This window comes from Pavona decussata, unplaced genomic scaffold, assembly GCF_977016875.1.
Source record: "Pavona decussata unplaced genomic scaffold, jaPavDecu1.1 SCAFFOLD_134, whole genome shotgun sequence".
Lineage (NCBI taxonomy): Eukaryota > Metazoa > Cnidaria > Anthozoa > Scleractinia > Agariciidae > Pavona > Pavona decussata.
The window spans coordinates 2,443,599-2,457,424 of NW_028145547.1; the positions used below are offsets into that span (position 1 = coordinate 2,443,599).

Genomic DNA, 13,826 nt, shown 5'->3' on the forward strand with positions numbered 1-13,826 from the left:
ATTGGCTAGGGAACTGGACCCCAATTTAACGTGCAGACGAGGCAGTTGTAACCCGCCAAAGTGGCGGGAAAATGAAATGGGATGAAATTTTTTTACTTTTTTTGCGAAATCACAGGAAAGTTACAAAGACCGGATAATTTTACGTTTCCATTGCAGTCTCTTTTGTGGACTTCAGTTTACAAGACGATGTCAGTTCAACTTCACCAAGATAGGTGACATTCTCGAGATGCAATCCCATGCTCACAGCCAGCTGAAGCATCACATTCCGCAGCCTTTATTCAAGCTGACAACGAGCTCGGCTTCTCATTCTCCACTTACCTCGGGCTCCTACTTCGCAAGCCCAAATGTCAACAGATCTGCCTCTCATGGACATCAATTGAATATCAGACCTGTCAACTCACCTTCTAGCACCTACTTTCGCCCAAACACTCCAAGACAGAAAGAAAAAGGTGAGCAGTATTACATTTAATATTAACATGCTTTATCGGGAAGTGTTGTGGGAAGACATTAAAAAATTTTGATCACACTTGCAGAAAGTGAGAAAGTTGAAAAAGAAAGAGTGCAATCTGCTGAAAGAATTCAATCCTTACACACTCGTCTTCACCAAGAAGCAGAAAAAATACGAAAATGGAAAACGTCGACGGAAATAGAAATAAAAGAAAAGGTAATGAGAGTTTATGATCTGAAATGTATCCTGATATATTCTTGGTGTTAATAAAGTTAGTATTCAGTTGAATATACGTTCAAGGTATGACGCTTTTCTCCCTTTTATTACAGGAAAAAAAGATCCAAGAAGCAGTGCAAACAATAGATTCTCAGAGAAAATCTATTCTTGATTTACAGGTAAGGTCCGAATTCATTAAAAACTTCAACTCTTTAACTCCGATTTGTGGTTAGCCGAGGTTATCCAATATGACTATATTAGGAACATCAAAGTGTAAGAGACTCACAGAATGAAAAAAATCAACACTGAACAACAACAGGGACAAGAAGTGAACAAAATTCATAGACATTTCACTGAAACAAAATTTAACTTGAAGACTGCATATTAAAAAAAAATACAAATTAACACAGTGATATCTATTTCCATGAAATTGAATGCTACAAAGTAAGTAAAGTTTTCCATCTTGTGCTATCTTCCCCATTTTATACAAAACTTTACTGCTTGATCAGTTGGCTTTTCTTCGTTTTAGTTTCAGAATGAAAGCCTCAGCTCAAAGCTACAAGAAGAACTTGCAAGCAGGGAAGAAGTTGAACACAAGTAAGGCCCTTCCAAGCTAATTAGGACAAATCTGAATTTGTGTATGGGGCCTTACCCACTCTAGGGAGCGTTTCTAAAAAGGTCCGCTCTCAATTAAATTTTTAAAGATACTAATAAATTTCTTTTCAGAATCATTTCTACCCGGGATATGTGCAACGCGTTGAAAGATCATGTCTCGAAGGTGGAGGATAATCTACAAAAAGGTGCGTTTTGCCACTTATGTAGCAATATTTCTCCTTTTGAACCATTATCCTGGGTTAACGTGAACTTTGATTCGAGTATATTTACTAATCCAAACAGATTAAGTCCAAAAGATTTTTTTGTCCCTACGTTTCACCTTAGCGTTAATCGGCTTTCGAACAACCGGGCCCGGGTGTAAAAGGTAAAGTCGTGTTTCGAGCATCACATACGGCCGCGGAGCTTAAGATGGTTGCTTCAGCAGTAAGCAGACAGGAGTATTGCTACTTCACCTGAATGGGGTGCTAGTCCATCGCAGTTCTCGATAAGGTTGTTTGATGCATACTGCACCTATGTACTATAGTTTGCATCCTTTTTCGTTGGGGAAGTTTTCCAAAGCTAGTAATCAATTCTGGAACTGCAAATATAAACTACCTGCAGAAAACACCAGTTGTTGGTGTATTCGACGAAGTTTAGTATAAAATACTTGGTCAAAACTGCATTCATAAAATATGGTGTAGCTGCTAGTGGGCTGGAAGAAAAGGTTGACAAGACAAATACGGTAGTGACTGAGTAAAAGGGCAAGAGATAACGGTTTTATTTTCTTTATTTGTTAGGAGAAGCTGATCGAGATGAACTTCGATTTGAAGAGAAGAAGCGTGTAGAGCAATTTCAGGTAAGAATTTCAGGAGACTAATCGTGTAGACTGCAAGTAGTCTCTATGTTCTCCTAATTTACATAGGGAAAGTTGGATAGAGTCAGCGGCAGGTAGGATCTGAGGGGATAAAGAACGGCTGCTCGCAGGCTATTTATAATGAAGTTGAATTAAGTTTTTCCAACCACCTGCTAAGGGTGCCTTCAAGTGGACATCGTTTGGGCTGGTTCATAGCTACCTTAAAAATGGTCGAATATATTTCAGAACTTACTATAAAATAGGCACTATTAAACTTTTCCGTGTTTTGCTGTTTTGATTATTCACTTGTATTATTTTCAACAGGAACTGGTAGTCAAATTTCAGGATCTTCAGATTGAACACACGGCCAAGTATAATGAAATGAGAAATAAACGTAGGTTGTGATCCTCTATTATTTATATGTTTAAACCAAAATTTTAAAAGGTTGAGTCCCACTGTTCGAACGTCATCAAAAACGACATTTGTTAGGTCTCTCGGCTTGTCTAAAACACGTTAATTTAATTTAAGCCACATTTTGAAAGCAATCATTTACAAGACCTTAAAGGATTTAAGAAAATTCAAGCCAGTGGTGGGTCTGAAATGACGTGAAGACTGTTTTGACTTCTGCTTTGACCACCAGGTCAAGGCTTCTATTTTAGGAAGTGGCTGGTGTTATCAAATGCTAATTTGCTTTGCGTTTTCAGTTGAAGGTCAGAGAAAGGACCATGAGGACTTTGCGTTGGAGTCAACTGAGAAGCTTGAAAAGGCAGAAAGTCAAGTATAATACTTTTTTTTCTTTTATGAAAGTAAATATAAGAGTTTTGGTAAGTGCCCATTCCCCACAACGCAATTTGCGCTGTTTTTAAAACGCAGATTACACTGCTTGAAAATGAGCGCAAAGCAAAGGAGAGCCACATTACTACCATGGAAGCAGCTCTAGCGAAGAGTAAAGAGGAATCAAGTTCCTTAGAACATCAGCAGGGTAACGTTATTGTTATATTTACAATCATTTTTGGTATCGAACAAATCAACCATTTCTGGCTCAGTTCGACTCTTTGTCTACACATACGCACGTTGCAAAGGTGGAGTTCTGTTTTTATCTGACAGAGTTATTACAAGATAAAGTAAAGAAGTTTGAAAGCATCATTACCTCACAGCAAGTCCAGATACAAAATGCAGAGGAAATGCTAGGCTTGAATAAGGTGAGAGTACAAGAATGAGTTTATTTCCCTTCACCAGACTTGGCAGGTACAGCTTGCACCAATGACTGCATGCAAACCTCAGACTTGCAGCTGTATTCGACTTTTCCCACCCCAAGAAAAGATTTACCAGTTACCTAGGAATACGTCCCCAATAGTTCTCTACTAATTTATAGATGAGGAGGTGTAGGAGACAAGGCGGATAATTGACGTCACCGTCCAAATGAATTGAGACAAAGTGTTGAGCACATACAGCCAACGATCTTACCAATCATTTTAAAACAATGGTTGAAAGTTCGGCCTGGGCTTGCAACCACGACTTCTCGCTCAGCAGTGCGGTCTCTTTATCAACTGAACTTACCAGGCAGTAGGTCGATTTAGTGCTCTAAACCAAAAGCGAAACAACTAATACCACCTCTTAAGTACAATAAGTAGAAATAAAGGGAGAAATTGTTTTAATTGTTTTAGAAAGAATGCAAGAGGATTGAAGAGGAGCACAAAGTCGTTCAATCACAACTCGAAAGTTCACGACGAGAGAACCAGACATTGAAAGATGAAATGCTTAAGATAAAGGAAGAGCAAAGAGAAGTATTAGATGAGCTAGAAGGACATGTTTCTTCACTGTTAAGTACAAAAGAGACAATGGAGGAAAAGTGAGTAGATAGTATTGGCGCATGGACTCATATATCCGCCAACACCGGCATTGGTTGGACCTTTGGAACACTTTTAACGTTATCACTTTCACCGCAAGAAAACAGTTACCTTACATCTAATCGATAAAATCGCAAAAAATCTTACGAAGCAAAATGAACATGATAGAATGTACTCGGCAAGAAATAAGCATTTGCAATTTATCGGGATAACAGCCAAAAGAAAGCATCGGTGGCTTTTTGTAAAGTTGCGTTTTAAAAGAAGTCGTCAGGAGTCATTGGGTTAAACATCGAACAACCCGCGATAGCACACAGCGATGTCACGATCAAAACCGAAGAGTGATTAACAAAACCGTAATGGTCAGTTTGATTCACGGCCGCTGGTTTCTTGTTACTTACTTACTAGCAAGGGAATGCTTAATGGTTATTAACAGAGCGCGATCTGAGCGGTGTGTTAAATTAAGCAAACACCCAGGGCCCAGTTGTTGAAAGCCCGATTAAACTAATCCTGAATTAGCGCAAACTTTGACTCGAGTTTTATTGCTAATTGATAAAGATTTCTCCAAAAGATTTTTGGCCCTCAATTTTTACTTAAACCTTTCTTTACCTTTAGCTCGAGAATGAGCCTTTAAAACCATCATTTAACGAGCGAGCTGAAAGCCTCGATTAAAATCTAATCGTGGATTAGCGTTAATCGGCTTTCGAACAACCCGGCCCAGAATTCTACCTCTGTAGTCCCATCCTCGTGAAAAACTGAACACAATTTACTAATATTCCCCTACTGTCATACACATTTTGTTTTTACTTTCGATCAAGGAATAGCGTATCATCAGTTACCCATTTTCCTGATTTAACATAGGATTAATTTTAAAATGTAAGGGAACGTTTGGTTTTTCTAGTAAGACTTCTTTTTTCTTCTTAAAGTATACAAACTCTTACTAACATGAAGGAAAAAGTCAACGAAAAGATAAAGGATCTACAGATCAAGCTGGGTAAGTTTTTAAAAGTGAGAATTTTTTGCATGTCGTAAAATGTCTTCAGATTAATACTCTTTCTTTCTAGCAGGAAGCCTTAAATGCTACACTCGAGGTATTAGGGATGCAGCTAATGAGTTGTTAACGACGGGTTTTTCTTCTTTTTACAAGGCTAAAAATTCTGAAATATTATTTAAACTTTTTAGTGGAAATGGAAACACACTGTGCAGCTAAAACTAATCTTGCTGTTTCAGAATCGACGACAAGAGAAAAGGACAAGGCAGACACTTTAAACAATCATATTCTGAAAGAAAAGGTATGCAATTGCTCACTGGTCAAATGCATGCTTGACTTTTGCAACTGAAGCGCCAGACCGTCTTCTTACATCACCATGCAATGTTTTTCAGGATGAACTGGAAAAAGCTTACACAGACTTACAAACAAAGCATTCCAAAGAGATGGAGAGAACAGCAGCTAAGGAAGAATTGGTTCGACAATCAAAAGAAAAACTGACTCAGCTTCAAGTACTACTCATTTACTGTCTTTTTAAATAATCTGTTTGGTACAGCTGTTTGTAATGTACTATTTTTGTTCAGGCTCTTGTGTTTGAGCCAGTTAATGTCGATAGCTCATGAAATTCTATGTTCGAATCTTCTTTGTACGTGTGTTTTTAATGAATTTTCTTTTGCAAGGAAACAAACTCCTTCTTGACGAAGAACCTAGATGAGGCTAACGCAAATAAAGAAGAACTGGAGGGAAAGATTCGTCTTTTAACACTCGCCTCGGAAGAAAAACAGGTAGAGCAACGAATGCAAACAAATATTGAAGTGAACGAATTTCTAATACGTTCGTTGAGGCTTCAGATTTTTTATACAATATTGACTAATAGTTGCTCACTTTTCAGAGAACTATCAGCGATCTAGAAGGAAAGGTCTACAATGCAAATTATAATCAGAAATACTTACAGGAGAACGTACAAGATCTTCAAGCAAAAATCGACGAGGAAAGGTAAGAGGGCTGGATTCTTCAAATGCAGTAAAGCATATAAAACTGGACTAATTATCACGTTCTCGAATTGATAATGTTTAGTTATTAATTTTGATGAGAGGAATAAAACCAAAAGTCTATTTCTTATCCAAGGTTCATCAGGTTCACGTATTGAACTCAGTGAAGGCGAAATGCGTCAATTTGTTTGAGGGAGCACCGATATGACATCAGTTATTTTTACATTCTCTTTTTGTTTCAGGAAGGAAAAAGAAGAGCTCCAAAAATCTCTGGAAGAATTTAAAGTATGATGTTTTGCTTTTGTTTTTAGAGAATGACTATAACTACATTTCTTTTCTGAGTTCAATTTTGCAGTTGAGGTTTTGTTCCTTTCAGGATTTCTGATTCTGAAAGCACTCATCGGTTGCCTAACATAATTATGTTCCTCTTTGTTTTTCGGTCTTTTCTCAACGAAGGCTTCCGAAATTAGACTGAGAGATCAAATAACAGCTTTGCAGGAAAAAACGTCCGTATTGGACAAGAGCTTGACGGTAATTATGCCATTTGGTTTCGTAAGTAGCACATAAATGTGTACCTTAACAACAAAAAATAGATATATTTACATTATTGTAAGTTATTAGTTACAATAACTGTTTATAAAATGCGTGGTTGTATCTGAATGATGGAATACAACGTTTTCAAAACTGTTTCTTTTATTCAGAATGCTTCAGAAAGTGGAAAGGAGTCAAAGAAGGTCATTCACAAACTTCAAGAAGATCATCGGCAACTACAGTACGTTTGCAGTGCCCATGCAAGTCTCACTTCCACTCTAAACGTCAAATTAAAAAAAAAACTGATAAAAGCACAAATTTTTGACATAGAATAAACTCCAAGAAACGGCAACGCAGGCGTTCGTTTTTCTTTCTATGCACTCTTGTTCTTAGGTTGGACTAAAAGCGAGGTTTAACTTTGCCGTGTCACTTTTCCTTCAGGGAACAATATGACAAACTGAAGGAAGATATAATGTTGCAAGACGAAGAACGAATGATGATTTTAGAGAAAGAAAAAGACAACGTAAGATATATTTTGTATCCTGACGATATATGTCCATTTCATGGGTGATAGACGGTGCTTTCTATATCTGAAAATAATGTCTATTTTGTTAAACTTTTTTAACAGACCCGATCTTTAAAAGACGATGTAAAAGAGAAGACCAAAAAATTAGGAAGTCTAGAGGATAAGGTGAGATAAATGTTAATCATTAATCATATACTGGAAAAGCGTTGTTATTTTAGTATATGCGATCTCCCAATAACACTGAAGCTTCTACTTTTTTCTGAAGTACTGCTAATACTGTCCCGGTAGGACAATCGTCAGTTGCTTGAAGCTCTCTCGATAAAAGATACTTTTCTGCCCCTGTTATCTGTTTTTATGCAGAATGACTGTACTATAACTGTACAACAAATTTTGATTCGTGTTTTTCTGCTAGATAAAAAGTCTTCAGGATCAGCTTGCAGCTAAAACCAAACAGACTAGAGAAGTGCAACAAGAGGTATATCGCTTTAAAACACGTTCATTGTGTATGGATTTCATTGGCAACACTACTTGTGTTGGAAAACTGTAAATGTTTTGAACCCAGGAGTCATGTCATAAGTACGTAAATTATGATCATCCGGGTGAGTGTAGTCCTGAGAAGGACTGTTTGGGGTGACTTTGACTGACGTTTCGACAACCTGAGCGGAAGTCATCTTCAGAGTCAAGTGATACTCCATATGTTAGCAAAACAAACTAAATCACCCAATTCTCTCTTCCAGAACAAGACGTTAAAAAGCAAGGTTACGTCTCAAACTAAACACGCAGAGAAGTTTGAAAATCAGGTAATGTATGGCTCTTTTATATATGAACCCAAACGGAGGAGACCAAAAAAGGCCGGAAACCAACAGTATTCATAGCACAGGCACAATGTTCCTTGGCTTAGTTAGGCCACCATCCTCGATTAGGAAGCTGGACACAGAACTTACTGGGACAGATGAGAGGAGCGTGCCATAACAAACCTACAACGCTGGCTAGTTTTCTACCTTTTTAATTGATATTGCGCAAGCTCCCCAAGAGAATGCCGTTTGACTATCCAATAACTACTCTAGAGCTTTGTGTCCTCCGACTTATATCTTTATTGTTTATAGTTTACTGTGGCCTGTAGAGATAGTTTTTGTATCTAATAGTATTTTTTTGAACATCTCAGAAGTCCAAGTTATCCAATGAACTGAGTGCTTGTAAGGATCAGATTAAAGAGCTGACAGAAAAGGTGGGAGCAAAAAATAAAACTGTAGATTATGTCGATGTAGTGGCCATCACGGCACGTTTAATGTTACTTATCTTTCTCTTGCTTTAATTTTCAAGCTAAAACAAAGTAACGGTGATTTAAAAACAGCCAGGAACCATAGTGAAGACATTGATGGGCAGGTATAATATGTTTTTATTAAGCAGAGAACTTATCACGAGATCAACAGCAGTACTCTCACCAAAAAATTCGCTTCATTCTACTTGGCTTCACTGACTAAACTCGGTTTTCCTGCTTACATAAGCCGATACAAATGCAGTTAACACTTGTCATAAATGCAATTTACACCACTTTAACTAAATTAAACGAATCATTATCGTAACTCAACGCTTTCCAACTAAAGGTTTTCAATGATTCTGTAGTTCCTTTTTTTTAGTTATATATATGGTCGCTTTCAAACCGGTTAGCCAGTATGCAGTTCAACTATCGTACGATGTTGGCTAACCTTATTGATTGCTACATTCCAGCTGGAAAATATAAAAGAAGAACTAACAAAGAAATCAAAGGCATTGGAAAAACTTGAAGGAGAAGTAAGACTGGTTGACTTGTTTTATGTTCTGATGAAAAAGAGTATAAGGAGTTTACTTTTTTCTTACGACTTCTTTGCCTCCTTGTGTTTCCCTCCCTCCTTTTTCTTCTCTTGCCACTATCACCCGCCCACGTTAATCGTTGACGTTAGAGGTATTTTGATCAAACAAAGACTTAAAAGGACCTAGCTTTAGGAACCCATAGTTCCTTTACGTCCAGCGACATAAATTGTAAAGCGACAGAGTAAACAAAACGTAGCATAATGTAAATCGTAATATTCTATCGAATGGTTACTGGCTACACCAAATGAGAATTATTGAGTCCCATTTGTCCTTTGTGTGTTCATTGTGTCTCACCTGAAGAGATAGCATGCGTGTTAGTTTATACTTGCCCTATCGTTCTAGAATTTTGGTCAAAAGTATTCTATGTGGTGGAACAGTAACAATCCCAGTAATTGCCATGTAGAAGACGTAGATACTATGAATGGGCGTAACTCTCAAAATCACGCTCCTACAGCTTTCAATATACTTCTTATTGCCAAATGGTATCTGCATCCTGAAAAATGAACTATACAGGGTAAACTTTCTCGTGTATTTTCCCTAAATGCGAAAAGTGAACTAAATATTTATAAAAAAAAAAACCTATTAGACTTTTCTGGCATCTGTTTTCGTTACTATTTTGTTTGGTTTCTTTCTTTTTCGTTTTTTTTTATTATTTATATTGTTATATTATAATATTTTATAATTAAATTCAACAGGTTAAAGAATTTAAAGAGGAAAAAGGAAAAGCCGTACAAGAGAAGGAAGAAGTCCAAAGCAAATGTGAAAAGCAGATAAATGAGCTGTGCGCAACACTGGAAAAATACAAGGTACAGACGTTGTGCAGATTAGATGTTTACGTTTGTCGTTAGCAGAGTTTTGGTAGTCTGTTGCCTCAAACACTCTTTTAAAATTGATTGCAAATCACTTCCAAGGACAACAGTTTCACGCAACTGATAAAATCCATAACGTAAAGTAGCAAATACAGTTAAGTTGAGTCATCAAGACATGAGCAGAAACAAAGACATTTTAACTGCGACGGAAAACGGTGTTCACTCAAGTGTAAAAAAGTTCTCTAAACCTCAAGTAAAAGGAAATAATTATATGACTCAACCTCTTAGAGCAGTAGAATGGTTTAAAATGACTGGCGTGAAAATAAAACAGTCTGGTCAATAAAACTGAAAAGCCCACAGAACACAATCAACAAACAATTGCCCTCCGAGGAAGAACTGGTATCGAGCTTCTGATAGCTAGTTAAAATAGCACATATACGCCCTGTGATTAACTGGAGGAAACTGAACGATTTTCAAACGATCTTGCATATATTACATTTTTCTAGCAGCTTCTAATATAACCTTACTTTCCGTTTTTTTTTTCCTTTTTTTAGCTGGAAAACGAAAAAATAGTAGCTCAAAAGGAGCGAGAGCTGGAACTCTTGCGTGCTAATGCCGAGAAGGAATCCAAAGAACAGCATGTGAGTATGCAAGCTATTAAGAATTACCTCCCACGATATCTTGAAAGAAGAGTTGATAGTACCTCGTTAGGAACAGCTTCCTCTCTAACGATAGTTCCGCAAATTTCCATGCAGAAAAAGCAACTCGTGGAGGCCAAGGAGCAAATAGAAAGATTAGAGGAAGAAGTTAAACATCTAAAAGCAATGCAGGTAAAACTCGTGGCAGTGATACTGAAGGGTGATTGGAAATATTCCAAGGCGACGTTGTTTTTAACTAGTTTGAACTTTTCATAAAGGGAGCACTGTTAGGGGGCCTGTCAATTGTTCCAGTCTAGAGTGTATAGCGCTACCGGGATGCTGGAAAAGTGTGTTTTGTCAGTGTATTCGGGACCAATGACGCTGTATGTATTGCTCGGTCAAACATCTTAATCTATTCATGTCTCCTTTGGTCCAGGTAAAAAATCATGAGAGATCTCAGTTGGAAAAAGCGGAAACCGTTGCCCTGCTGAAGAAACAGTTGGAAGAGAAGGTACACTATCATTCTGTCAGTATCACAGCCATACAATCAAAGTAAAGCTCTATCAGTGTGAACTAAGCTCATTTAGGAGGATTCCCTATATGACAGATACCGATAACTCATACCAACCAAAGCCAGAAACGTTATAAACTGCTAGATTAAGTGATATACTATTATATAAAATCTTAGAACCAAGATATCAAGCTTATGCAAGAAAAGATTGAAAAACAAGTCAAGGTATGATGAGTATATTTTATTTAAACGTTTCCTGCTTTAAAATATAGGACAAATCAATGATACCGTATTTCTTACGTCTTCTGTTGATTCTTTTGTCCGCTAACGTTTTATCTCAAGACACCAAAAAGCCCTCGTATGACATCCTCTGAAGTGAAACCAACGACACCAAAAGTAACGACTCCACAAGCTCCTGCAGTTGTTCCTGAAACTCCGAAACAACCTCGAGGTATCCTAAAACAAAACGACTTCAGCCAGAAAAAGAGGAGAGTGGTGTTTGCTGGCTCCGATGAACCACATTCATCTTCTTCTGAAGACGACGGCGAAAACGTCTTAAAACTGACCAAGGTTATGGCTTTCAAAGAATGCTCTTGTCTGGATCTTTTAAACTTTTATTTTGAACTGACTCAAAAACTATGAACAATTAACGTACCGATTGCTTGTCTTTATAGGTTGGAGCAAAAGCATCTAAATCGGCCATGAAAGGAGGCAACGAAAAGGAGAACCAGAAGAGCACACCGCGAGCAAATGTTCGATTTTCTCCAAAGCCATCTCCTTGGAGGAATGACATTTCGCGCGAAATGAAGTCTCCATTTACAGAAGTACAGAAACTGAAACAAATTCCACGTGGAAAGCCTATGGCCCAACAGAAACAGAAAAAGGTGCTAAACCAAACTTTTTCATGGTGGCATTAAGATTACCGGCATTTGATCCTATCTATTTTTAACATGTAAAAAAGGACAAGCTACTCAAGAGGGTTGGATGCTTATCTTCTGCAACAAAGATAATATATATGCAATTCTCAAATTTTCTGTCAGGTCCTCTACTTCACACATTTACCCAACGGGTTAAAAATCATTTAGTTTTCTTTCATAATGACTGCTTTGAACCCCAGATACATAAGGCCAGGGCAATATAGTGGAGGCAGCGTGGTCGAGTGGTTAGGGCGCCAGACTTGAAATCCGGAGGTCCCGGGTTCAAGTCCCGCTCTGACCACTAGATGGAGTTATTTCTCGGTAGCCCCAAGTTCAACTCCTCGGCGGCGCTTGTAAATAGCCAGCTGGTCTGCCTCCTGCCAGTTGGGATTTTTAACCATGTTATTTTCAATTTAAATTATTTCTTTGTAACGTTTAATGCTCGGCCCCACTAGCACTTGTGCTATAAACACTGCCGAGGGTAAACAAAGGTTATTATTATTATTATTATTATGGTTTCTATTTACCCAAAATTTGCAGTTGGGAATTTCGGAAAATCGGTCCGTGTCAGATGGAAAGGTTTTTTTTATTCCTTCCAAACTTGCAATCTCTTTGGTAGATCAAAAATATTCATGATGGTGTACGAAGACATCAAACTGAAATGGAAATTTTGTGCAAATGGAACGGTAATTTCCGTTCCAACCGTTTGGAAATGAAAATTGGAGTACCTCAAAGGTAGTCTATTTCTTAAGGAAAATTTCCGTCTGATCCGCGAGTACCATTTGCATTTGAACCGGTTGAATCGAAAATTTTGGCCCAATGGAAGGCGCCCGCGAGTGATCGTTTGGCATTCATCCCTATCTTTTGCCACTTTGACACAGGCGTTCCCTGTACTTCTCGTCCTTCGGAATTTTAACTGCTAGAACCTCAATTATGAAGAATTGTTAGTGATCACCATATTGAGGCTCTCAGATGAGCTAGTCATTATTTTCAAACCTTTCTCTTTATCTGTTATTCAGATGAAAGTCCAAAATGAAGAGTCAGAAGAAATGGCCAAGTTTAAGGAGTTGTTTCCTGATATGAAAAGTCCAGATTCCCTCTACGAAAAATCACCGGTAAGTAAAACGTATTGCCCAAGATCATCGAAGCGACAAGCAGTGACAAACATTTTGCGCCATACCTTGAACAAAAGAATGAAAACGAAAACATTATCTCCTGAAGACGAAATCAGTCATTGGAAGGACAAAAACGAGGTTAAAACAAATATCTTTGGCCTTCTCTCCTTATTATATGGATGTAACGTCTTTCCATGACTTCACTAAAGCAAGAAAAAAACGAAAAATCTCCAATATTTTATCAATACCAACTTCAAGTTGCACTGTTTTCATACAAAAGGGAAGAAAAGTAAGAACATCAAGTACCAACCGTTAATGGTTTTTCTTAAGTGTACTAATATCTAATTTAAACATAAAATAACATTACATGAATTTGACTTTTTATAGGGCAAGGGACGTGGTTTACACCAGGCAATGAAACCTCCATTCAAAAGTAAAATAACTAAGATTAAGCCACTATCACGAAAGAAGAAAGAGAATCCAGAAAGTACTTCTTGGTTTGACTCTGATTCACTATTTGGATTTGGAATGGAAGACGAATGAAGTGTCCCAAGTAGAGAACTGGCAATTACAAATACAATGTTAGTCAACCATAAGTTAATGTCTTAGCATTTGTATACTAGTTACGGCTTTTAATTGGCTATTTAAAGCAATTATATGTTTGTTTTGTCTACATTAAGCAACTCGATAGTTTAAGCCAAGCACAGTATGCTGTTTTCCACCAATCAAAAAGCAAAGTAGAAACATGACTGACTTGCCTTACAACTTCTGTTCATGATAAAGCGTCCACGATATGATTTCTTTCTTTAAGCACTAGCTTTGGTTCGGATCATTGTGATTGAAACAGTTTATGAATTACATCGATTTTATTCTAATGGTAATAAGAAAACTGAGCTTGTAATTAGTTTGGTCAATATAATTCCCGTTGATAGGTACAAATGATGTGCTATTTGTGACAAATAAAAACATACTTGTACATACCTATTG

The 13,826-nt window shown here is 37.5% G+C and overlaps 1 protein-coding gene across 2 annotated transcripts; it reads left to right on the top strand.

Moving 5' to 3' along the window:
* The first annotated feature begins 93 nt into the window (after positions 1-93).
* LOC146467697 (uncharacterized) lies at positions 94-13,819 on the top strand. 2 transcript variants are annotated; one of them, XM_085125701.1, is made up of 35 exons: positions 94-449; positions 534-664; positions 778-843; positions 1,194-1,261; positions 1,391-1,464; positions 2,056-2,114; positions 2,436-2,505; positions 2,816-2,889; positions 2,985-3,093; positions 3,219-3,313; positions 3,779-3,963; positions 4,885-4,952; positions 5,189-5,250; positions 5,342-5,458; positions 5,627-5,731; positions 5,839-5,942; positions 6,181-6,223; positions 6,395-6,469; positions 6,640-6,710; positions 6,911-6,992; positions 7,098-7,160; positions 7,408-7,470; positions 7,733-7,795; positions 8,161-8,223; positions 8,319-8,381; positions 8,727-8,789; positions 9,545-9,655; positions 10,213-10,299; positions 10,414-10,488; positions 10,733-10,807; positions 10,985-11,032; positions 11,150-11,377; positions 11,482-11,691; positions 12,744-12,839; positions 13,227-13,819. In XM_085125701.1, the coding sequence occupies exons 1-35, from the start codon at positions 227-229 to the stop codon at positions 13,380-13,382; spliced, it is 3,345 nt and encodes a 1,114-aa protein (XP_084981827.1). In that variant the 5' UTR covers positions 94-226; the 3' UTR covers positions 13,383-13,819. The 2 variants fall into 2 exon arrangements, with proteins under 2 accessions (XP_084981827.1, XP_084981826.1); XM_085125700.1 differs by lacking the exon at positions 10,985-11,032 and having other exon boundaries at positions 96-449; positions 13,227-13,524.
* The last annotated feature ends 7 nt before the right edge of the window (positions 13,820-13,826 follow it).

Coding starts and splice junctions, on each gene's coding strand:
- LOC146467697 (XM_085125701.1), top strand. CDS start 227: ATGCAATCCCATGCTCACAGCCAGCTGAAGCATCACATTCCGCAGCCT. Junction 450..533: donor TCCAAGACAGAAAGAAAAAG/GTGAGCAGTATT, acceptor TCACACTTGCAG/AAAGTGAGAAAGTTGAAAAA. Junction 8,224..8,318: donor TTAAAGAGCTGACAGAAAAG/GTGGGAGCAAAA, acceptor TTAATTTTCAAG/CTAAAACAAAGTAACGGTGA.